The sequence below is a fragment of the Dermacentor variabilis genome, chromosome 1, assembly GCF_050947875.1.
Source record: "Dermacentor variabilis isolate Ectoservices chromosome 1, ASM5094787v1, whole genome shotgun sequence".
NCBI classification, from domain to species: Eukaryota; Metazoa; Arthropoda; class Arachnida; order Ixodida; family Ixodidae; genus Dermacentor; species Dermacentor variabilis.
The window spans coordinates 140,013,883-140,037,590 of NC_134568.1; the positions used below are offsets into that span (position 1 = coordinate 140,013,883).

At 42.5% G+C, this 23,708-nt stretch overlaps 1 protein-coding gene across 3 annotated transcripts in view; it reads right to left on the reverse strand.

Annotated features, from left to right (window-relative positions):
- drosha (ribonuclease 3 drosha) overlaps positions 1 to 23,708 on the reverse strand; it is a 238,139-nt gene that overhangs the window by 57,073 nt on the left and 157,358 nt on the right. For all 3 annotated transcript variants that reach the window (XM_075696237.1, XM_075696246.1, XM_075696229.1), the window contains 4 exons: positions 18,485 to 18,600; positions 17,852 to 17,905; positions 12,329 to 12,432; positions 11,025 to 11,130 (listed from right to left, as the gene is read on the reverse strand). In XM_075696237.1, the coding sequence (XP_075552352.1) occupies positions 11,025 to 11,130; positions 12,329 to 12,432; positions 17,852 to 17,905; positions 18,485 to 18,600 (380 nt within the window). The remainder of the gene's footprint in view (positions 1 to 11,024; positions 11,131 to 12,328; positions 12,433 to 17,851; positions 17,906 to 18,484; positions 18,601 to 23,708) is intronic.

A 23,708-nucleotide genomic window follows, 5' to 3' on the forward strand; every position in this document is an offset into this window, starting at 1 on the left:
GGCACTCGCGCTAAAGAAGGATAGCAACTGGCAGTTCCTGTGGACAGATAATTGCCTCATTAAAGCTCGTAAGACCAGTGACAGCAAAGTATTCCGCATTTCATCTGAGGCGGACCTGCGCATCTTCACCTAACCGTCTTTCATTCATCTTTCCTTGCGCGTGCGCACCTTAATCTGCCATGTCTTTGATATCCCCACAAAGATTTAAGTATCAACTTTCAAATAATAATCGTTCACTGATCCATTTTAACGCTCGAAGCCTTAGGAGGAATCATGCTAACATAAGTAACTTTATCAACAATCTTGATCACTCTTTCTCGTTTATTTGTGTTTCTGAGACCTGGCTTTCTGACAACGATTTCAATTTATACGGTTTTCCATCTTACATTTCTGAGTACTGTCATCGTTCGTCTAATAATCATGGAGGTGCTGCTATTTTCATTGCTTCGGACGTCACTTACACCCGTAGGCACGATCTTTCAATAAATGTTAGTTCCTGTGAGGCTATTTGGATTGAGGCTGAACAACCTTTCTTTGCACATAATCGGAAAAATCTTATTCTTGGTTCCATCTATCGCTCCCCGTCATCTTCTGTCACTGACTTCCTACTTGCTCTTGACGTCATACTTAACAAATTATCGTTCGAGAACAAGAATGTTTTAATCGTTGGCGACATTAACATCAACTTACTCGATACAAATACCAGCGCATATTCTGCCTACTCGGACTGTTTTTTCGGATATGGCTACGAGTCGCTTATTAACTCCCATACCAGATGTAGCCATAACGGAACGCAAACACTTCTTGATCATGCGTTATCTAACATAACACCGTCCCCTGTGTCGGGAGTAGTGCGTACTGATATAACCGATCATTTTCCCATTTTCGTTACATTTAACAGTCTAATGCCAACCCCCAACATCTCTTTCAGTACATCAGTATTTAACCAAGATACATTTATTGATACCATTAGCAATACTAATTGGACTCAGGTCAATCTATTGGAAGATCCGGCAGCAGCAGTTGATAAATTCTCTGCGTTGTTTTTACATGCCGTATCAATAAGCACCCGGACCATTAGGTGTAAGAATAAATATAAGTATGCCTGCAACCCGTGGATGACGTCCGCATTACTGACCAGCTTAAGGAAAAAAGATAACCTATACAGGAAAACTAAGCGGCAACCTTTTAACTCTAAGCTGGCTCTGCGTTATAAAAAGTATTGTTATGTTCTTAACACGCTGCTTAAACAGGCTAAAAGGCGCTACTATGATAATGGATTTAATAAACACAGCAATAATCCAAAAAAGCAATGGAAGCTTTTGAACGAATTCATGAATAAATCTTCTACGCCTGAACAATGTTCTAAAATTAACCTGAATGGTACAACTTACCGCGAGCCCACTCATATTGCCAATGCCTTTAGCGACTATTTTGCTCTGACACAAATAAATAACAGCCCAGTCCCTCAGCCAACCTTGTCTAGGTTACCTCACTCATTTTTTCTTTCCCCTGTTACTGTTCCAGAGGTGTATTTAACAATCTGTAGCCTTAAAAACACAAGTCCAGGTTTAGATAACATTTGCGCACACCATTTAAAGTTAGTTGCTAATATTATTTCTGAACCAATATGTATCATAACTAATCGCATTTTCGAATCCGGCACTTTTCCTCTATGTCTAAAGAAGGCTAAGCTTATTCCCGTATTTAAGAAGGGTGCCAAAGACCTAATTTCTAACTACAGACCAATATCTATTCTTTCGTCTTTAAGTAAGATTATTGAACATTTATTAGTTAAACGTTTAAATAACTACCTTGAAAAATTTAGTATAATTAATCCCTGTCAGTTCGGATTCCGTTCCGGTAGTTCTACTTGCTTAGCATTGCTCTCTTTAACCGATTTTATTAAGAAATCTATAGATTGTGGTAAATTCGTTGGCTCTGTCTTTTTGGATTTCACCAAAGCTTTTGACACGATTAACCACAGCATTTTGTTCACTAAACTTGAAGCATACGGTATTACTGGTCCCGCTTTAACTCTATTAAAAAGCTATTTGTTGGATAGGCAGTACGTGGTTTCTGTAGCGGGTGACCTTTCTCAAACTAAAATAATTAACTTAGGTGTACCCCAGGGGTCCATTCTCGGTCCATTACTATTTATTATTTACATTAATGACTTACCCGACCTTTTACATTCATCTCACTGCGTTTTATACGCCGATGACACCACCATATCATTATCAGACACATCGTTAATCTCATTAACATCATAGTTAAATGCTGCGCTAACTGACGTTATAGAATGGTGTCTCAGTAATTACCTCATTATTAATCCAGAGAAAACTAAATATATTATATTCAATAGTGGTCACAGGGTCCTAACTACTCCACTAGCGTTAACACTTGGTGCTCATCAAATTCCACCCGGTGACTTGGTTCTATTCCTCGGTGTTCTCCTGGACGCTAACCTCAAATTTGACTCCCACGTTAACAATATTAAGAAAAAAACGGCATTTGGCATTCGCGCTCTAATAAAAGCACGCGCCTTCTTTTCTCGCAAGGCTCTTTTATCACTTTACTTTGCTTTTATCCATAGTCATATTAACTATGGAATCGCTGCCTGGGGTAACACGTACAATTGCCACCTGTCATCAGTTCAGCATTTACAAAATCAAGCCATTCGCATCATTACTAGCAGTCCTCGTCAGTCAAATGCATCCATTTTGCTCCGTCAAAACCTCATTTTAACGACCGTGAACTTGTTTCAATATAATTTAACAATCTTATTTTTCAAGTTACTTAACAACCAATTGCTTTACGAATTCGTTAACCTAAATGATTTACATAACTACAATAGAACTAGGTTTGCCTTTAACAGAAATTTTTTACTGCCTCGTGTCCGTACCAACTATGGTAAACTAACATCATCTTTCGCTGGCATATCTTTATGGAATCACTTACCATCAAACATAAAATCACTCACATCATTCTATGCCTTCAAAAAATCCCTTAAAGAGTTTCTTTTGACGCAGTGACGCAATATTGGTTCCAAATGTTTTATTTATTGTCACTATTTCTCTTATGTTTTGCTGTTCACATGCTTGCTGTTGCCTTTAGTCGTTTTGTTCATAATGCTTCTTTTTATGTATTCTCATGTTTTTTGTGTCTGTTGAAATTTTGTATATGTATATTTCTAGCACACTTATATTTTTACTTCATGTTCATCTCGGCCTGCCGATCATATTTTTCTCCATTTCGTTCTGTTCCTTCTTTACATAATTTACAGGTTGTGTTGTACGCCGATATTATTTTTATTTTTTGTTAGTAGTACTGTACATTGTAATCATAATCACGTTTCTGTTGTTGCACTAGAGCTCTTCGTTTCTGTTAGTGTACATTCTATAAATTTTATTTCTGTCCTGCCACCTATGTAATTTTTTTTCTTATAATTACCCACCGAGGGTCCCGGTTACAGTCTTCGACTTTGGGACCCTCGTCTGTAAAACGAAAATGTAACTGTTTCTTTGTGTGTAATGAATAAACTTGATTTGATTTGATTTGATTTGAATAGGTAAAATTAGAGTTTACCTTTGAGTTTGGCATCAGCAGTGTTGCTTATCTTCTTGTTTAATTTCATTTGTGAGTACATGATGTGCAGGCATGAAGTTTGTTTGGTGCAAGTCTTATGCACATTATTTCTTTCTTTGTCTTGTGTCTTTCCTTTTATAACTTGCTCTGACCTTCTTTTTCTTAAATAAAAGGGGTCCTGAACCACCCCTCAGGCTAGGTGAAAAAACACAGTCCGCAGATAGCATATGATGCTGTGAACATCTCAGCCAAACTTTGCAGTTATGCGCAGCACGTGGAGCTCGTAAGCGGAGTGCGGAGTCACCTTTCTCTCACATGCTCTCTTTTCAACAGAAGCCTGCTCTCCACTCTTTTCTGGACGCTTTATTTCGTAATATAGCAGATTCCCATATGTGGGTGCTATAGGCCAATAGATGACATCAACCAAGGGTGTTTGGATTAGTGCACTTCTTCCTACTGGTACAATGCATATTTATTGACGCAGTTTAATAAACAGGCTGAAATAAATGAAAATTTGATTTCGAATTTCGATAATAATTACAAACTTCCGACTACAGTCTGTCTACTCATGCTCGCCCCCCCCCCCCCCCCCCCCGTAGGAACAAAGCTTTGGCCATCCTGCTTATCGGGGTTGCAGCCATCAGATCTCGCCAATTTCCACTAGGTTTGAAAACTCAACTAGCCTTGAACCATGCGAAACTTAAGGTCAGACCACATGCAACATGCACGCTTGCCAGCACACATTCACTACTGGTTGCTTCAGGTTAGACACTTCGCTTTGCATTGAGCGTGATAGCGATTAGAAATATATATACTGAGCGTCATAGCGCTTCAAAATGCACAAGTTGGATGTGGCAGTAGCCACATCCAACATGTGCAACTCGTGCAGACTGGCTTTGTACTGCACCAGCTTGACCGACATCCGTCGGTCAAGCTGGTGCAGGACCAAAGCCAGTCTGCACCGCGTGGTATGGCCAGAATGGAGCATGTTAGTGCGAGCGCACCCTGAAGCACTGTCATACACAAAGCAAACATTGCTTATACACACAACAGTTGCATGTAGTTGCTATCTGCTACATACCGCAGATACCGTGGCCGCCACGGGTGCCGTGACAAGTCTGCTGGCTGAATTGCGGCTCGCTGAGGACAACCGCATTTGGCTACGTTTGACGCATTGTAGGCACCAAAGTAGTGGCGTCTATGTGAACATCCAAAATCAACTTTGAACTGTGTGCCACGGTGACGTTCAGTAGCCGGAGCGTTGTAAGTATGCCCTGCTCTGTCGTAGCCATCGCAGTGCAAGGCACTGAAGAAGGAACTGGAGCAACGGGATCACATGCGACCTTAGACTGCCGATAACTATGCTTCTTCTAAATGCATTGAAGTACTTTTTTTTTTTGCAGAGTATTTCTGAAATAGTCTATTTTAATTTCAAATGCATCTCTCTAATTGAATAAGAAGTGGCTCAGGAACCCTTTAAGATCATTCCAAATATTGTAAAACAAGCTGGCCTAGGAATATACGAGGTCTGCCTGAAAGTAACAGGACTGGGTCTGCTGTGTGGGCATATGGGTGAAACAGGGATAAGCTTATTATTTAGTCAAGTAATCAATGTCTTGGTAATGTATGACTGTAATCTCAGCTTCCTACAGTCATCAACTTTTTTTAATCATACATTTTTTTACACCACTGTCTTTGCAGGCCATTCAGCTGTGAGAACTGAGGAATGAACCATGAGCATGGAGCAGTGAATCAACCTAAATTTTTAGTTTGGTTGAAGAAAAAATCGTCAGAGTGCTCTAAATGCTTCAGCAAGTGTATGAAGAAGACAACATGCGATGCACACATGCTTGAATGGCACAAGAGGTTCAAAGAGGGGTGCAAGGAAGTGGAAAATGACTCGGGAAGTGGGGGGCCTTCAACAAGCAGGAATGACAGTAATGTAGAGTGTGTAAGGCAGGTGTTGTGTGCTGATTGTCAGTTGACTGTTCGAATGATCGCCATGCAATTGGACATGCGAAATGACAGTGTTTGGAACATAATCACTGAAGATTTGGAAATGCGAAAAGTCTGTGAAAAGGTGGTGCCATAACTGTTGAATTCTGACTGGATGAAGCTAAGCTCCGCATGCAGGTGCGTCTAGATATCATTGCACATCTTCAGAGTGAACAAGATTAGGTTTGTCAAGTCACTACTGATGATGAGACGTGGATTTTTGAGTACGACCCAGAATCCAAGTGCCAGAGCTGTCAGTGGAAGTCTGCGTTGCTGCCGAGGCCGAAGAAAGCGAGTGCATTCATTATGCAAGCAAATATGGTAGTAGTAGTACAGTAAAATCCAGATAATTAGAAACCTCTTTATTTTATTTGACGGATAACTTGAATTTCTCTGATGGTCCCGGCAAAGTTCTATGTATTTGAATAGCGAAGAGCTCCAGAGAATTCGAACTCCAAAAACTGTGCAATGGCTATTTCAAACAAAAATTCTCGCTCCCATGGACTGCTTTTTGGACAAACCTGGGCCAAAGGCAAAGGTTTGATGTGTTGCTAGCTACTGTAATGTCATGTATCATAAAAGTGACGAGAAACAAGAAGAAAAGGAGTTAACCAAGGGGACCGATTTTTATTAGTCATATCATAAGAAGCCAACAAACACTGACACCAAGGGCAACATAGGGGAAATTACTTGTACTTAATGAATGAAATAAAGAAACGATAAATTAATGTAAATGAAAGTGGATGAAAAAACAACTTGCCGCAGGTGGGGAACGATCCCATGTCTTCGCATTATGTGTGCAATGCTCTAACCAATCGAGCCACTGTTGTGACGTTTCCCCATCCACATTCTTGGGTGTTTATGTGTTACTACTAGAACTAACCTTGGGAGGGTTAGCCAGCATCACCACTCACAAACCTTGGCGGCAGATGTGGAACATCCTTTCTGCTGCAGGCATCACGAGTACGTGATCTTTCTGGGTGAAGGCAACTGGTCAATAAACTCGCACATGCTATTTGAAGGCTTCAATGTTATCAGATTCGAGGCCCTCGTTATGCAAGGATGAGAAGGAAGGGGGTTAACCGAGGGGCCCGATTTTTATTAATTGTATCATGAGAAGCCAACAAAAACACCAAGGACAACAAAGGGGAAATTTATTTGTACTTACTAAGTGAATTAAAGAAATGATAAATTAATGGCAATGAAAGTGGATGAAAAAACAACTTGCTGCAGTGAGTGAATTGACCTTCATGCTGCCTCTCACATTTTGGGCTGTTTCTCGCTTTAATGTGTACGCGATGCTTGAGATAGTGTGACCCCAATACCAGGAACGCGGGAAGACGGCACACATGAAGCAACAAGCCATCTTGGCTACTCCCCCGTCTTTGCATTTACCACAGATTACCATCAAGATACGATGTGTGTCCCGGATATGCGCTCAGCCGTGCAGGCAACTATGTGCAGCCACAGCTGCGGTAAAGGAGGAGATGCACACTTTTGATCATGTGACCTCCGATATTGAGCATGCCGGAGGATGGTGTGCATCAAGTCACCATCCTTCTCGGCTCACTCTTACATGCTTTCCTTCGCACCCCCAGGAAATGGTGTGATATCTTATAGCACTTTGACTGTATACGGTACCTAGGCTTTTCCCGGCACATGTCATGGCATACTGATGGAGAAAATATGACTTTTTCGATGCAAGCCCAGTGACAGTTTTGGTTATGCACACCCTACTGCACAAATGATCGGTTGCTGCATTCAACATGGCTTTCCTTATTTCAAGCTCTCTTTTATTCAAATAAATTTAGTTTTCTTGGAATTCGAATTAATGCGATTATACTGCATATACAAGATTTATATTCACTTTAGTATCTCTTTAACACAACTCTATCGCTAGAAGCACAAGAAATTATCAGTTTTCATTGGACAGATAATGGCATAGTAAAGAGTCATATTACCCTTTTGCTGCTGTTCTCCCCATCACTTCTACTAGTTCAACCACCTGCCATCTTTAAGAGGAAGCTTTAGCTCAAGGGCTCCTATCTAAATGGATGGGAATGGAGAAATCGTTTTTCTCATCAACCACAGCAACAAATTTGATGAGGTTTGTTGCATTGAAAAGAAAATGTTAAAACCTAGTGACTGTTGGAAGCAGACCTTCGATTTAGGCCATTGACTTTTTAAATAAAAATTAGTAGAAAGTGCGAGTTTTCCATAAACAAAGCTATCAAGTTTACAACTTTATAACTCAGCAATGAAAAATATTACAGTTCTGTAAACTGTGTCTAATAGTACATATAAAATGGACAAAATTTATATATTATACAAGGCTCTGTGCCGCTCACCAGGTCTGGCCATTTTGAGCTGACAAGCGCAGAGCGAACAATGCGTGCTAACGATCATGTTTGCAAAGTATTAGATCGCTACGCACCGCGGAAAGGTCTGAAATTTCAACTCAAAAGCCATTTTCCTCTTCTTTCGCAGTGAACACGCTCCAAGCCAGATGGTGACATACTTGTGTCCCTGTGCCTACGTACTTGTGTCTGCAGTGTGACGTCAACCATCGAGACACGTGACTTCGAGAATTATTCAAGGCAACATCTGTTATTTGTGTGATCTGTTGCTTGAATTGACAAATTGAAGTTTAGAAAATAAATGAAACACACAAATGGAATGTCTGTGTGCTTCTTGTTTTACTTCGCAACGAAGCAATAGAGATGTACTTCTGCTTCATCTTCATGTTCTCACAGTTGTGCAGTCATGTGCACAGGTACCAAAACTATGCCATTTTCTACTGTGTTCCAGTACGTGATCATCCTTTGCGATCCACTTGTTTGCCTCAGTATTCGTGTAGTATTGAATTATACCGGTAGTCATGTGTCCTTATGCGCAGTGCGCAAAATCGAGCACTGCACGAAACGAGAGTTACAACAGCTCGCACACGACGCCGTCAGCAAAGATGTGCAGCAGCAGGGGGAGGGGGGGGAGAAAGAAGAAGAAAGATTAAAAAACCCGAGGAGAAAAAAAAAAAAAATGAAGGCGGGGCCCATGACGTATGTGTCCCGCGATCCTCGAGTTCCGATATGAGAGAACGCAAGGAAGGAATTTCACTTGCGGAGGCTAGATGGGGCAAGTGGAGAGAGTGTCTCACTTTGCAGTGGAGCTCGCCTTCTGAAATCATGGGTTCGCAGCAGTGAAATATTTATATCTCGGCTATTAATGAGCCAATATGAAAACTTTTTGCATCAGAACACTCCCTAGAGGACATGTAACAACTTCCAGCATATAACCAAAATTTGCAATGGGGCCGGGTGAGGGGCCCTTTAAATACACCAATGTGCGAGTAGGACTTTCGCAAAACCCTTGTAAACATTGTAAGAAATTCACATGAGATATAAATTAATACAGTCGACTCTCGTTACAACAGATCCTGATAATCCGACAAAACAACGTCCATTTTATCCGAAGTCCATAATATCCAAAACGCCTCACTTCTGAAACTTTCATTGTTATGTCTAACAACTTTATTGCAAAGGGTGAGTGACGAACGTCTAAGGTAAAAAGCAAACAAAAGAAGCTGCAGTTCTGCAGCAGCAGCGAGCGAATTGACCTTTGTGCTGTCTCTCGCTTCAATGCGAACTAAACGTCGAAAGCACAGCGCATAGGAAGTTACCGGCACTGGTTTTTCCACATCGCAGATCACTGTCAAGTTATGGCACCCGCGCGCACTTTGTCATTGCAGATTACTTTCATGATAAGGTGGCCACACGGGTGCGCACTTGGTCTACATCGCAGATCTCTTTCAAGATACGGCGCCCACGCGTGTGGGCACTTCGTCCACATCCCAGATATCTTTTAAGTTATGGAGTGCGGGCGCGCACTTTGTCCACATTACAGATCGCTTAAAAGTTACGGCGGCAACGCGGGCGCGCACTCTGTTCACATTGCAGATTGCTTTCAAGGCGGCCGCGGGTGCACACTTTGTCCACATTACAGATTGCTTTCAAGATACGGCAGCCGCGTGGTCGCATACTTTGTTCACATTGCAGATTGCTTTCAAGATAGGCACCCACGCGGGCGAGCACTTTGTCCACATTGCAGATCGCTTTCAAAACACGGCAGCTGCGCCGTATACAGCAGGCGGCGGAGTAGAACCCCCCCCCCCCCTCTCTCTTGCCTCCCCCTGTGCCTCACGTGAGAGAGAAGACAGCGCATTTCCACCCCTCCTTCCTCCCTCGTGCACATGATATTGAGCTGTGATCGTCGGCTGACCCTCGCAAGTCAGTTGTCAGCCCATGTCGACCCGGCAAAAGTACACTTTATACGCCCGATTTTTAAAAAATTGCCACTAATTGTGACCGCTACAGCCGATAATCCGTTGTAGCGCGGTCCATTAAAAGCGAACTTTGTTGCATTAATAAAATAGGTAGACCAAACCAAGGCTGAAATATGGTCCGTTAAATCCGAAAGTCTGTTATACACGGGTTCGTTGTAATGAGCGTAGACTGTATATCAATTTTTTCCACTATGGATGTTCTAATGGATGCAGTTTACAGAACTGTTTTTGGTGCAGAGTTACAGATTTGTAAACTTTGTGATTCTATTTCTTTTTCAGGCTTACCAATTTTCACCAAAGTTTGTAAAAAAAGTCCAGGTCCTAAATCAGAATTACGCTTCCAACAGTCACTGGAATCTAACTTTTTCTCTCAAATGCACTAAATTTCATTAAAATCAACCCAGGGCTTATTTCAGAAAAGCATTTCTGCATTTTACGTGTATTTGAATAGACAGCATTGGAGCTGGGCATAAAATAAAGCTTCCTCTTAAAAGCCGTGTTGTAGTGCACATACACACGGCCTGACTTGGCATCTGCAAAGCTGGCAGCTGCTAAGTAAACCACTATCTTGGGTCTGACTCAAGATACCGGCTTCCTGATGGACATGTTGAAATGTTGTAAATCACTGTCAAACTTAGCATCTGCAAAGGTGGACGATGACTGCTACAGTAATAGTTATAGAAGTAGCAGTCTGCTATAACCCACCAGTGATGACTGGAAAGGTGGTTAACTAAATCAGAGTGAGTCACATTGAAAGTTCTAGCAGAAAAAATCAGGAATATGACCACATGAGACAAGTGCAAAAACAGCGCTTATATTGTGTGCTGCTTCTTTGTGTCAGCTCTTGTCTTTTTACACTGCGACTCCTAGTTATATGTGGTTGTTCCATATTTATTCACCTATTTGCGTAGTACAGATTAGTGTTATTTCTCCACAAGTGGCATCGGTTCTTTGTGTAACTTGTGACACCAGCGTGTTAACACACCTTTGAAACAACCTCAGGAGAATGAAAATGAATATTCAGTACTGCCACGTGGACTGCTAAGACAAGACAAGACCCTCCAATGCCAAGATAACACAACCACAGTGCACAAGGACTTACAGATAAATGGCCTTCATGGTGCTCTGGAAAGTACTTGTAGAGATACTCAGAAGCAACCAGCTGCAAAACGGTGTCGCCCAGGAATTCTAGCCTTTGGTTTGAGCCCCTGGTCAGAGTACAAAATAGGTGAAAAATTTTTAAATGAGACTCTATAGCTTTTAAGCACTCTCTTGCAGGTTAGCAGCAGTGGGCCTCAGGCAAACCCTTAACATGATAAGGCCTTTACACAGCTGTTTTTGCTCTGTTCTGTAACCCTCATGGTGCCCATTTTTGTCTGGAGAAAGGCTACTGAGAGCAAATGCTTCTTGGAATAGCCCTCTGGTAATGGAGGTCACTGCTCTACATTACCATCACTACGCTAGTGACAGAGTCCCATCCTGCCTGATATTAAATGATCAGAAAGAGGTGCTGAATATCATTGAGCCTGTACATGGTTCGGTCACCTCAGGCACTAATTTCCAGCTGTCACTGATGAAATCAGTGTACATTATTTGATTTGAAGAATGCAAATTCTTAGAGCACAGCTTACAGATAATTCTCTCTTATGAAGCACTTAATCAGATTATAATCAGAACAGTATCCATGAAAGCTAGCTAAAATCAAGGTCAAAATTGCAAAATGTACATAGACTGGCGTCATTGTCTTTTTAAACAATGTTTTATCACGTCTACGATAGAAGAATTTGTGTATATTTTAGACGGTGAAATGATGGAACGGATAAGGACTATGTGGGCAAGGTCCAAGTCTAAAAGCTGCAAAGCTAACTCTGCAGGTGCTTGGGTCAATGTTGGTACCTGATAAGATAGCAACAGTGATGAGTTCCCCAGCTTATTAACAAGGTGTAGACTGGTCTGAAGTGAAACAGTCAATGAAACAGGTTTTCCTCACAAAATTGATCAATGTGCATAACTGCATGCCAAGAGTGCTACTACAATGTTGAAAAGCAATTCCACACAAGTGTTTTATTAGTCCTTTCTGTCCCAAACAGTAATGAAATGGTACTGTCTTCCCTAGTGAACTTTTTATTTTTGGACCTAGACTGAAGGTTGTGCAACATGATTATATTAAATTTCATGACAAATTAGTTATAGTTAAATGCACCCGGTCTACTTGCATACTATGCTTTTTTTGCATTATGCTTACTCTGTACACTTCATCACTTTTCTTTTGTAACTCACTGCTTTATAGTGCCTACACACACACCACACACTGAGGGCAGAACAAATGACAAAACTGGTGGAGCTACAGTGCAGCCATAGAGACTGTCTTGCGTGGTAGAATGGCTAAAATGAGGTGTTTCTTACAAGGTGAGGTTGTTGAATCCAATGCTGCGGTGAGTGAAGGCTTTGGCCAGCAGTCGTATGTGGGTAAACTCAATGCCAGTCAGCTGTTCAAACTCATTCAGTTTCTGCAAAATTAGAATGACAGCAACAACATTCACTTCATTTTGCAGCCAGATAACTTAATGACATGATACTACTAGTTTAGCACAAAGAAACCATTCAATCGTATTGCAACATTCAATTGTATTCAACAGTTATGTTTAAATAGCAGCAAAGCTAAGGGCATGGCTGTTATGTGAATTATATAAGTGCTGCTATTACATAAATACTCAGTAAAAATGCTAAATATCTGGTAATGTATTTTTGAGGAATTAAATTGATTTTGTGTAGCGTCTGCTGTCGTATAATTACTGACTATACTCATTCCTCAAACAACTGATGTTCTCATTTTATTCTCTTCAAAGCAGGCTAATGTACACATAGATTGCAATTGCTGATACACCATAAAAAACATTTTCATTACTAGAACATTGCTACAATCCACTATAATGTAAACAATGCTGCCTTTATTAATTTTGTTATTACTATTATGCATGTCACATCAGGAAGCCCTCTTTGGCTTTCATACGTTGCAACACAAGATGGCTTTTCCCTAGTCTTCAAAACATCTTATTTAGCAGTATATGAATATTAAAATTCTTTAATACAAACACAGAACTCTGAATATCGAATAATAATAAGCTGGTGAACTTATCAGCAATTTGTTGACTTTAACATGTAAAACATTACAATTACGTTGCCAAAAACAACAACAAAAAAACAATAGTTTAGCAAGCTATTACAGTAAAAGCTTATTTTGCAAGTGCCAATTAAAAAAATGCAGGAATCTACAGTGTCTGGTTTCCCAAACCTATACATTATTCAGCATCAAATGCTCATCAACTAGGAGGCATTTGGCCCTGCACGAGCAACTACACAATGCTTTTACCATCAAGCGATAAACTCAGGGATGCAGGTAGTGCTGAAGAAGTAATGACAAATGAGCTAGGCAAAAAGCAATACAAAGTGGCAGTCTATGTTTGTCTGCAAACACAGTTTATAAAAGAACTGCTGAAACACAGTATCCTTTTCCTGCATTTTGCACCACTTGCATGCAGGACTCCTGTAGTACAGCACGTGTGGCAAGCCCATTCTAGTAAGGGGGTGGAAAAGGAAGCACTTTTTTTTTTAGATAAGTACTGTATGCAAAAATACAAATAAAATGAAAGCAAAATAAAGCAGCAATAAATAGAGTACAAAATTTGCATGACTGAAATCTACTGAAGGGACTAAAATTTGCCACACATTTAGCACACATTTATAACTTTTAAGACCAATGAGTAAAGCCAAACGCCCACTAAGCATTGTTTTCGTAGCTAAGGGATGCACGAGAGCGGGAAAATGGATAATGGGCATATGTGGCTCAAATTGACCGTGCCAGTTATGCGAGAAGTCATCAGTGGGTGGCCGCAGAGAAGACGCAAGAACCAGAAGTCATGCTTAGACTCAAAGGAGAAAAGCCAGGAGAAAAAATAATAGAAGGGTGGACCACTCAGTCTTGCAACATCACACAGCATATGTTTCATGACCGTGAACATTTTAAGGAATTAAAAATGAATCCGATTATGACAATTCAGCTATTATGTATTAATCCATAACAGAATGCTTGCTATATATGCGCCGGTCTAGGGAGAGTCAGAAAAATTAGAGGTGGCATGCTGGTGTGGGTGTCCATTCAATAGCCCAAACTGTGACGGAAAAATCAGTTGTGCTGGTGGAAAACCACCCAGACGGCAACCATAGTACTAAAGGGTCCCTGAAACAGTTTTTGTTGTATGCCTAGATACAGGATAACTTTCAAGGAATGCTTTCTCATAAGAATTTCGTGTCAGTGCACCATAATAAAACGGGTACAAGTGGTTAAGCATTATCCTCCTCTCAAGCTGCTGCATTCCCCCACAATGTTTACACCCTGCGGCTATCGCTATGTCCTGCCTCCTTCATACGGTGACGCAAGCCTTGTCTACTTCCATTTGATTTGAGGGAGTGCCTGCATGTCTTTCCTGTGCAATGTATACAATACACACTTTCTGGGTGGGAAGTGGAGAGGGTACCACTACACCAAAGTCCAACTCAATATGGCGACTTTCTGACGGACATTTTGAGACGTTGTAAGCACATTCAATTGCCTTCGCAATGCTTTTTTTTTTTTATCTCAGCTTGTTGCAATATTTTTCTGCTACCATTTTAGGCAAATTATACACAAAACTTGGCTCTCTGACAAATGCGGAACCTGCAGTCACTGATGAAAGCATATTTCTTTTCAAAACTGCATTGACCAAGGAGGTTGGTGTTGACATTGACGCTCAGCGCTCGCCTCTTCTACAGCAAGCAGTCACTGCAGTTTACTCTTTGCACACACCTGCAGTGCAAGACGATTGTACTGCAGCACTGGTACCATTCAAGTTCCTGCCGCCACTGAAGATAATACTGCTCTTATTTTCATGTGAGTACCCCTTCGCGTCCCATAAACCGCTATCGCTAGAGCTGTAGCAGACGATCTGAATTCTCAGGTGGAAGCAGGCCACTGGTTTGAAGAAACATCCACATTTATTGCATTTGTGCATTTATTTTTAAGGGTACACAAGTTACTATGCATATCTGTGCTATTAAAAATAACCTTAAAAGACCCCTCACCAGGTCAGACCATTTTGAGTTGATAAGCACAGTGCATACAACGCACGCTCATGATCGTGTCTGCTCAGTATTACATTCCTACGTGCCGCGGACAGAGCTTAAATTTTAAACCAAGCGCCGTTTGCCCTTCTTTTTGTGGGCGCCGCGTTCCTAACCTAAGAGTCGACATCAATCACGCAGGTGCACCTACAACATCGCCGTGTTGAGACGTCACTCATAGTGGCACATGACTTCGAGAATTATTCAAGGCAACATCAGTTATTTGTTTAATCTTTGCTTCCATAGAAAAATTAAAGTTTAGAGAAATAATAGGATACACAAACCGAATGTCTGCGTGTTTTTGTTTTACTTCGTACCGTAGTCAGAGAGAATTAGTTCCGTTTCGTCTGCTTGTTCCCACATTGCGCAGTTGTGTGTGCAGAGAACAAAACTACAGTCATATTCTACCATGTTCCAGCACTGTGATCATGCCCTTTCATTTTATTGCACCTAACTCAGTGCTCATGATTGTGGCACTGATTTATACTGCTAATCAGGTGTTCTCATGCAGAGTGCACAAAATCGTCTGCTTCGCGAAAAGAGAAACTCAACAGCTCGCACCCAAGACTGTCACCGGAAGTGCACCACTCAGCAAAAATGCGTGTGCGTGAGAGAGAGAGAAAAAGATAAGGCGGAACCAATGACGCATTTGTCATGCGATCCTTTAGCTCCAGTGTGGGAGAACACAGGGAAGGAATTTCATTTGTGGAGGCTAGATGGGGAAAGTGGAGAGAGTGTCTATGTTGGCAGTGGCACTCGCCTCCTGAAATCAGGGGTTCGCGGCGCTTCAAATATTTCTATCTCTGCTATTAATGAATATTAAGGAACTAAATTGAAAAATTCTTGTGGTAGAGCACTGCTTAGAGGGCACATAACTTCCAGTATATAGGTAACCAAAATTTGCTGTGGCCTGGTGAGGGACCCTTTAATGAAGTGGCATGTTTCAAGCACTCAAGATGACATAATGTTGGTAGCCAATAGGATCACTTGCCTGAGTGACATCAAGGCGCAGCTGAAAACTCCGGGGAGTTTTCAGCTGAGATTGGTGATGTACATTTTTCATACCTTATAATAAATTACACATTTTAAGCGGAGCACTTAAATTCATCTCTTATTGATCATAAGGACATACCCTAATGACTCAGCACATTTGTACACAATCATCAAAATTGTTTCAGGGTCCCTTTAACGCCAAACCGGGTACACATTTACAAGTTTATCATCATCATCATCAGCCTATTTTAAGTCCACAGCAGGACGAAGGCCTCTCCCTGCGATCTCCAATTAACCCTATCCTGTGCCAATCGATTTCAATTAGCGCCTGCAAATTCCTTAATTTCATCACCCCACCTAGTCTTCCGCCGTCCTCGATTGTGCATCCCTTCTCTTGGTACCCATTCTGTAACCCTAATGGTCCAACGGATATCTAACCTGCGCATTACATGACCTGCCCAGTGCCATTTCTTTCTCTTAATGTCAATTATAATATTGGCTATCCCCGTTCGCTCTCTGATCTACACCACTCTATTCTTGTTTCTTAACGTTACGCCCACCATTCTTCATTCCATCACTCTTTGTGCAGTCCTTAACTTGTTCTCAAGCTTCTTTGTCAGTCTCCAAGTTTCTGCCCCATATGTTAGGACCGGTAGAATGCACTGATTGTACACCATTCTTTTTAGTGATAATGGTAAGCTTCCAGTCAGGATCTGATAATGTCTGCCATACGTGCTCCAACCCATTTTTATTCTTCTGTAAACTTCTTTCTCATGATGAGGGTCCCTGTGAGTAATTGACCTAGATAAACATACTCCTTCACAGACTCTAGAGACTGATTGGCAATCCTGAACTCTTGTTCCCTTGCTTGGATATTGATCATTATCTTCTGCATATTAATGTTCAACAAGTTAAATAGAAACAAATGTAAAGAATTATGTTTTATTGTGCCCAGACAGCAATATATTTAATACTATATTTAGAATATTCATGTCATTTCTAGTACTAGAAACCTTTTGAATACTTAGCTTGCAAACCAAACATGAATACAGTCCACACCCGCTGCGACGGATCTGCATACAGCATACTTTCAAATACAACACACCATTCTTCTCACTTCATTTGTTCTGCCCATATTGTCAATGCAACAAATTCCACTTTTAACAAAGTCAGCTATAAACGACAATCGAGTACAATGGATAAATTTTAGGCAAATTTTGTCTGATGGTGTAATGCAATGTACACTGCTGTGGTGATGTGTGCATGCGGCAGTGCATTTCATGCATTTCTGACTGCTCGCAGAATGTGCAAAAATGCATTATTTCTTAAGGAATGCACACACTAACGGCAAAGTTCCTGCGCAACATCTGAAGGAGAGTTTTGGATCATCGACACACAAGGCTCAACGCTGTCCATCCCCATAGATTATCTCTGGCCCACTACTGTCAGCTCAATGCCAAGCAAGTGCAGAGGGTGCCGCTATGCCTAACCAGCTTAGCTTCGAAGCTAGCATATGGTGCTTCAAAAAAACACCAATGACTGCAAAATGCACTGTTTTCATAACATTTTAGATCTCGTCACATTGATTTGCCCTATTTTTAATCTGTCCCGGAAAATTATTCTGCAACTTATTTCATAAATTTGGACACTCAGGATTACTATTAGGAAAAGCCAGTCAGCAAAAGTATACATTAGCATAAACTGCCCAACACTGCACATCACACATCAGCAAACGAACTAGGCTCACTTAATAATTTTGCAGTCTAAAGCACTTACCTTCAGCAGCGGTACGGAGTCAATCCACTTTCTATCACCCTCAGGCACTTGTTCCTGTAAGCATACAACACACATTTCAACACAGCTGTTGTGCTTTAGTGAAACACAATTGCTCAAATCACAAACAAGGCACCACAGAGGCCATGGCTCAAGCCATCAGCTGTGAGCATTTGCAAGTGAGTGTTACAAATACACATGCTCCAACATGCCTGCAAGATGGAAACTTCACTCACACAGATATGATGGCTGAACTCCGCAGCATCCACAAGTTTGGATGCTGCGGAGAAGCAAGCCTGGGGCATAGATAGTATGGTGATGCTAATATCTGCAAACTACATTTACATGCCCTGCAAGAACAGCTGAATTGCTAAATGCGCATTAATTAAACCAGAACACCTCTGAACAGCAATGGCAACTCTCTGGGTGCAGCCACAATTTGAATTGGACCATTGTGACTGTATGTGAGCATTCATCAGACAGCACTAGGAGAGCGGCAGCACATGCTTTTCAAAAGTGCAAACAACAGTCAAAAAGGTATGTGCTTCGGGTCTTCAATATAAACAGTGGAAAGTGTATGTGAACAGCACAACCAGTGCACCACTCGAACGCTTAAGGCATAAATAGCACTGTCACCTGCAAGGGGTGTGGTGGGTAGTTGACCCAGACGTCCAGAAGATCAGGCTCCGAGAAAAGAGTTGTAGAAAAGACCCTGTCCGCCACTTTGATGCCACTGTCTAGAAAAAGGGCACCTAAGGGAGACATTAATAAAACAGGCAAGGATAGAAAATAGGAGACTGGAATGTTCTGCCTGATCAGGAAAGGCAGACCTATTTCAGACAGCAGACATTCAACATATCCTTTGAATGTATCATCAACACAAAGATGTTCATGGCGCACAACCTCAATTTAAAGTCTTATAACCAGTCTTCAAGTACTCCCTTTTTTGTGATGCAATGAGAGCTTTATTGTCTAAAGAATCTAGACTTGAAGTAGTTAATTAGAAGAAAGGCTAGGAATTAAAAAAAAAAAAGATTTCCAACACACAAAGAAAACTGATGAAATCTCTCTGAAGAAATATATGCTAGCTTAAGGGCACCTTTGAGCGCCAATAAACAGACAAAACAATGTAAAATTTTAAAAAGTACAGTTAAACGTTAATTTAACAAAGTCGGTAAAATCAGCAATTTGCTTTGTTATATCTAAATTATGTAATACAGTCGAACCCACTTATAACAATCTCAGATATAATGACCACATTTCTGTGCATTTATGATTTTCTGACCCTGCCTATTGAAACTGCTTCCAGCTAAAACAAACATTGTTTAAATCGCCGTACTGTTACAACGTACGCTTTGAACCCGAGCATGGCAAAAAGAGGGCACGCATGAGATACTTAAGCATGGAAGTGTGACCAAAGTGGGTTTGCGGCAGTGCACGCCTCGCTCTAGTTTAAGACAATGATACAGTCTTCAAGATGAGCAAGTGACTGCCATGTGCGAATTTCAGAAGCCACGAAGAAAGTCACGCATGGTCTGATGCTTTGAAGGTACAGTTTCAACTAGAGGGAACTGTGGTGCTAGTGTATATGAGACCTGCAAGCAGGGCAGTTCAGGCACCACGGGAATGATGGGTAGTACATTGATTTGCCTAAACCTCGCCCACCTGGCTTTAAATGGCTTCATGACTTTGCAAAGTGATCATTTTTAAAAAAGTAGTGCATTACAAATAATTAAACAAGCACTAGTAAAATGGTTTGACTGCAGGATTCAAACACAGGACTTCTAGCAGAGAAGCCCTACGTTGAAATCACATACGGAACCACTGAAATTAGCAGCGATTATGTGCACTTGCAGAGTATTATTACCCTCTGCATTGAAAGAAGTATAAATTGCTTTGAAATTTAGGCCAGTTTAGGCCCAGGTAAAGCGTAATAAATGAAGCCACAAGAATGTCTGAAGCCCCAAGCACAAAGATAAAACAAATCCATGTACTATCCATCATTCACATGGTGGCTGAATGATCATAGAGCCAGATTAGTCTCTCAGGGTGTCTACCAAGTTGACATTTCTAAATTCCCCGAGTTTTCCAGGTTTTCCGTGAGTGCCTTTGCAAAATCCCCTGAGTGATGCAGAACTACATTTTATGTCAAGACGGGCTGAAACCATATTGCCTGATGTTGTCACTCTCTAGTAAGCACATCAAAAAAATTTTTAAAAGCAACAACTTAATCCAATTTGAATACTAAGGAGTAGTGTTTATGTTATTCAAGAAGAGAATAGAAGGGAGGGGTTAGTAAAATGAACAGCAAATAAAATGTCTTCGAAAAAAATTGCAAATCGAGTGGGACATTCTCAAATATGAATAAAAAGGAGATGCATACAGAAGCAAATATTTTCGAATATGAGCTGTTTCTATCAACTGATAGTAAGCTCAGTGGCATGAGGCCCGAACGTTGTCACAATTGAGATTCTCTCTCAACAGCTCGTGAGTCAACCTTAGCTGTCCTGACATACTCTCAGCCTGCGCACGACGCCTCAGTGTTGTGTTTCACTGCTTTAAAGAGTTTATTTTGGTTTGGATGAGGGGGGGACACCTGCATCTTGGCATCAGCCAAACCTTTGTTTTTTGAGCTTGAGAGAAAACAGGGGTAGCACGCTTCCTTTCTCATTCATTCCTCAATGCGTAGGTCCTTTCTGTTCTTGTCCTCTACGATCTGGGAATTAGACGCTCGAACGAGGTGGAGATGAAGCTCCCCGTCCCTGAAGAGGTCCGACGCCAGACCAGAATCGACCCCATACCGAAGAACATGAATCCCGAGTTCAACAAGGGAAGAAGAGCGGCGAGGGCCAAGGCTCTCATTGACCAGCATGCCAACGACGAACACGCGCGGTACGTGGACGCGGCCGAATACCAAGGGAACGCCTTCGCAGCGGTCGTCATAGAGGCGTCAACCGGCGCCACGAGGACGGCAGCGAGCGTGAGAAGCGCCGGAGCGGAACAAGCGGAGGAGGTAGCCATCGCCCTGGCCATCGCCGACGCAGACTGCCACATGGTGCTGAGCGACTCAAGACAGGCGGTGCGAAACTTCGCCAAAGGCCAAATCTGCAGGGAGGCTGAGCGCGTACTGCGAGCGGTCAAACTAAAAGAACGAAAAGTACGACTCAAGTGGTTCCCGGCGCACGCGGGCGACGCAACGGGACGCAACGAGAACCATAATGAGACGGCACACGCAGCGGCACGAGCGCTAACCAACCGCGCCCCGGCGACAGACCGTCCGACGTGGTTCGGAACCAAGGACCGCCTGACAGATTACAGTGAAATCACGAAGGCCTACCGCCTGGCTCGCAGGACTCTCCCACCCCCGCACCCGAGACTGAGTCGAGCGGAGGCGGTAGTACTGAGACAGCTCCAGACAGGATCGCTACCGAGCCCGAGACTGATGAATCATATGTACCCCGAGACATATCCGACAGATATGTGCAGAGTCTGCCGGAGGGAGACTGCAGACTACACGCACATCTTGTGAGACTGCGTCAAATATCCAGAAGGTTCAATATCAAGAACACTCCCACCGCGGCTCGAGGCAGCCGCGAAGAGCTACGACCGAGACGATCAGCTCTGGGCCGTCCAGCAGGTCCTCGAGGCGCTCGAAAGGCACGGACCCAGCGAACCGGCAACGGCGAGCGGAGACCCACGCCGAGTAATGGCGACTTCGAGGATGACGTAGGCCCTCGTCGGGGCGCGCGCGTGCCCAACTGCAGGCATAAATAAAGTTGTCCCAATCCAATCCAATCCTTCCGCCACTCGTCCGCCCCATGGACCATTTGTTGAAGCATCTTCTTGGTTAGTTGCACAGTGCAAGTCCAATTTTTTTTAACACACTAGGGGCCGCGAAAGCATCAGAAAAATCGGCCAGTTGGAAAAAAGAAATGCATGTCATTTACTGCCCTTAAGGGCTCAAACCTCCACAAGCACATTAAAAAACGCTCTGAAGGCCTGTCGGTTCACATATTAGGCATATCGGTGCTCGTACTATGACAGGAGATACCGGGTGCACGCATGTATAATTAAGGAATACATACTGTGTCCCGTGGCAATAGCCCCTTCCCAAGCTTATGCTTCACTACAATACTTTTGTGTATGCTTCACCAAGTAACAGTTCTGTACAGAGGCGAAGCTGACTTTCAGGAACCGGAATTGTGCAACGCACCATGCTTTCCAAGCTTCTAAGCGAATCGCGAGGACCACAAAGGCAAAGTTGGTGCCGTTGCTGACAGCAGTCGATTTCTTCAATGAAAAAACATCGCACCCAACGGCAAGAAGCTTAATAGCGAATGTCGAAGCAGCTAGGTCTAGCATTGCCATAGTGGTAGCTATGGCTGCCACCGCATCTGCGTGCGAGCGCACCGGTTCGAGGTGGCGAGGTAATCAAAACGGCAGCAGTAGTGGTGGCTTTGATTAATGCCGTTTTTTTGGACCTGCGGTTATGGCAAAACGTCCGGAAAACCAAACGGTGAAGGGTTCTGGCGTCCGAAATTTCAGACGTTCTGATACATTGACTCAATGGGAAACGTGGTGGTGCCGCGAAGCCGTCCAAATTATCGGGCATCCGGAAAGTCGGTCGTTGACTGTACACTGGCAACTCCTCCAGCCGACGACAGGGCGTCAAAGACGATTCATTACGATTCCTGTCTGTTACTCGAGCCAGTATCACCACGGCTTTCAACCCTTTCAATAAATTTACAGCTAATTTTCCCTGATAGAGGCACAAATTCCCCGAGTTTTCCCCGAGTTCTTCCAGACTACTCACGATCCCTGAGAATTCCCGGTTTTCCCGGTTTGTAGACACCCTGTCTCTAGTAATTATAGGAAACTCTAGGAGGCGTACAGCCTAAACAGCATGGCATAGGGTGTGCGACATGTGCCAGTGCGCTATTGAAAGCCACGACGATTTGGAACAGTCACGTATGTCTTTCCACAATGAAAACGATGGCCACTCAGGCATTCCTACTGATGCAGCCAGAGACGGCGAAGCTGTTACTATGCCGTTATCAGGAGATAACAATTCAGCGGCGCTTTGTTTACATGCTGCCTATTGGTAATAACAGTTTGTGGTGACACTTTACCAATCAAACATTGTACTTTATTTTGCCCGAAGCAACATTGATAACGTAATTTTATGGCTCTTGTGTGGCTGACCCGCAGTCGTACTGCTGGGACCATGATGTCCAAGAACTTCGCAGAATGGCAGCATACCGCAAAGTTTATGCTTCCGGCCAACTAGAATGCTTTACTCTTGTGTGCAGAATACAGCCATGTCTTGCTGGTGGTAAAATATATCACAAGCTCCTGAATAAAAAATGATGGCTGTGCTTTCAGTTTCAAAATGACAGGCAATTGGAACATCACGCTGTTTTAAGCTATATGCTGCTGCATTTCGTTCTTTATATGGATGTTTCTAACAAAGTTTACAGCTAGGTGCGGGAAGGCACCGGAAACAAAAATTGTACTGAAAATCTGGTTTTGGACTAAGGTGCTGTTGAATTATAACTGCTGAAGCCTGCTTCAGTGCGGTTAATTTCTGAACATATTTAAGGGCAAGCCCATATAATGACATGTGTGCTTGTTTCCCTTTCTTGGGTGAGCGCTTTTCACCGGCTAACAAATGTTAAATGTTATCGCTCAGTGCAGGATGCATTTGCATGTATTGGAAATTTCTCGCATGCTCTCGATGGTGCTATCCGTTGTCTGTTGTCACCGAACCATGTGTAATCTGACTTTATGTGCGACCGAATTGTGTAGTACTTTCTGGAAGACACGGGGGCAGCAGCGATTACTCTGGAACCTTCGCCGACTC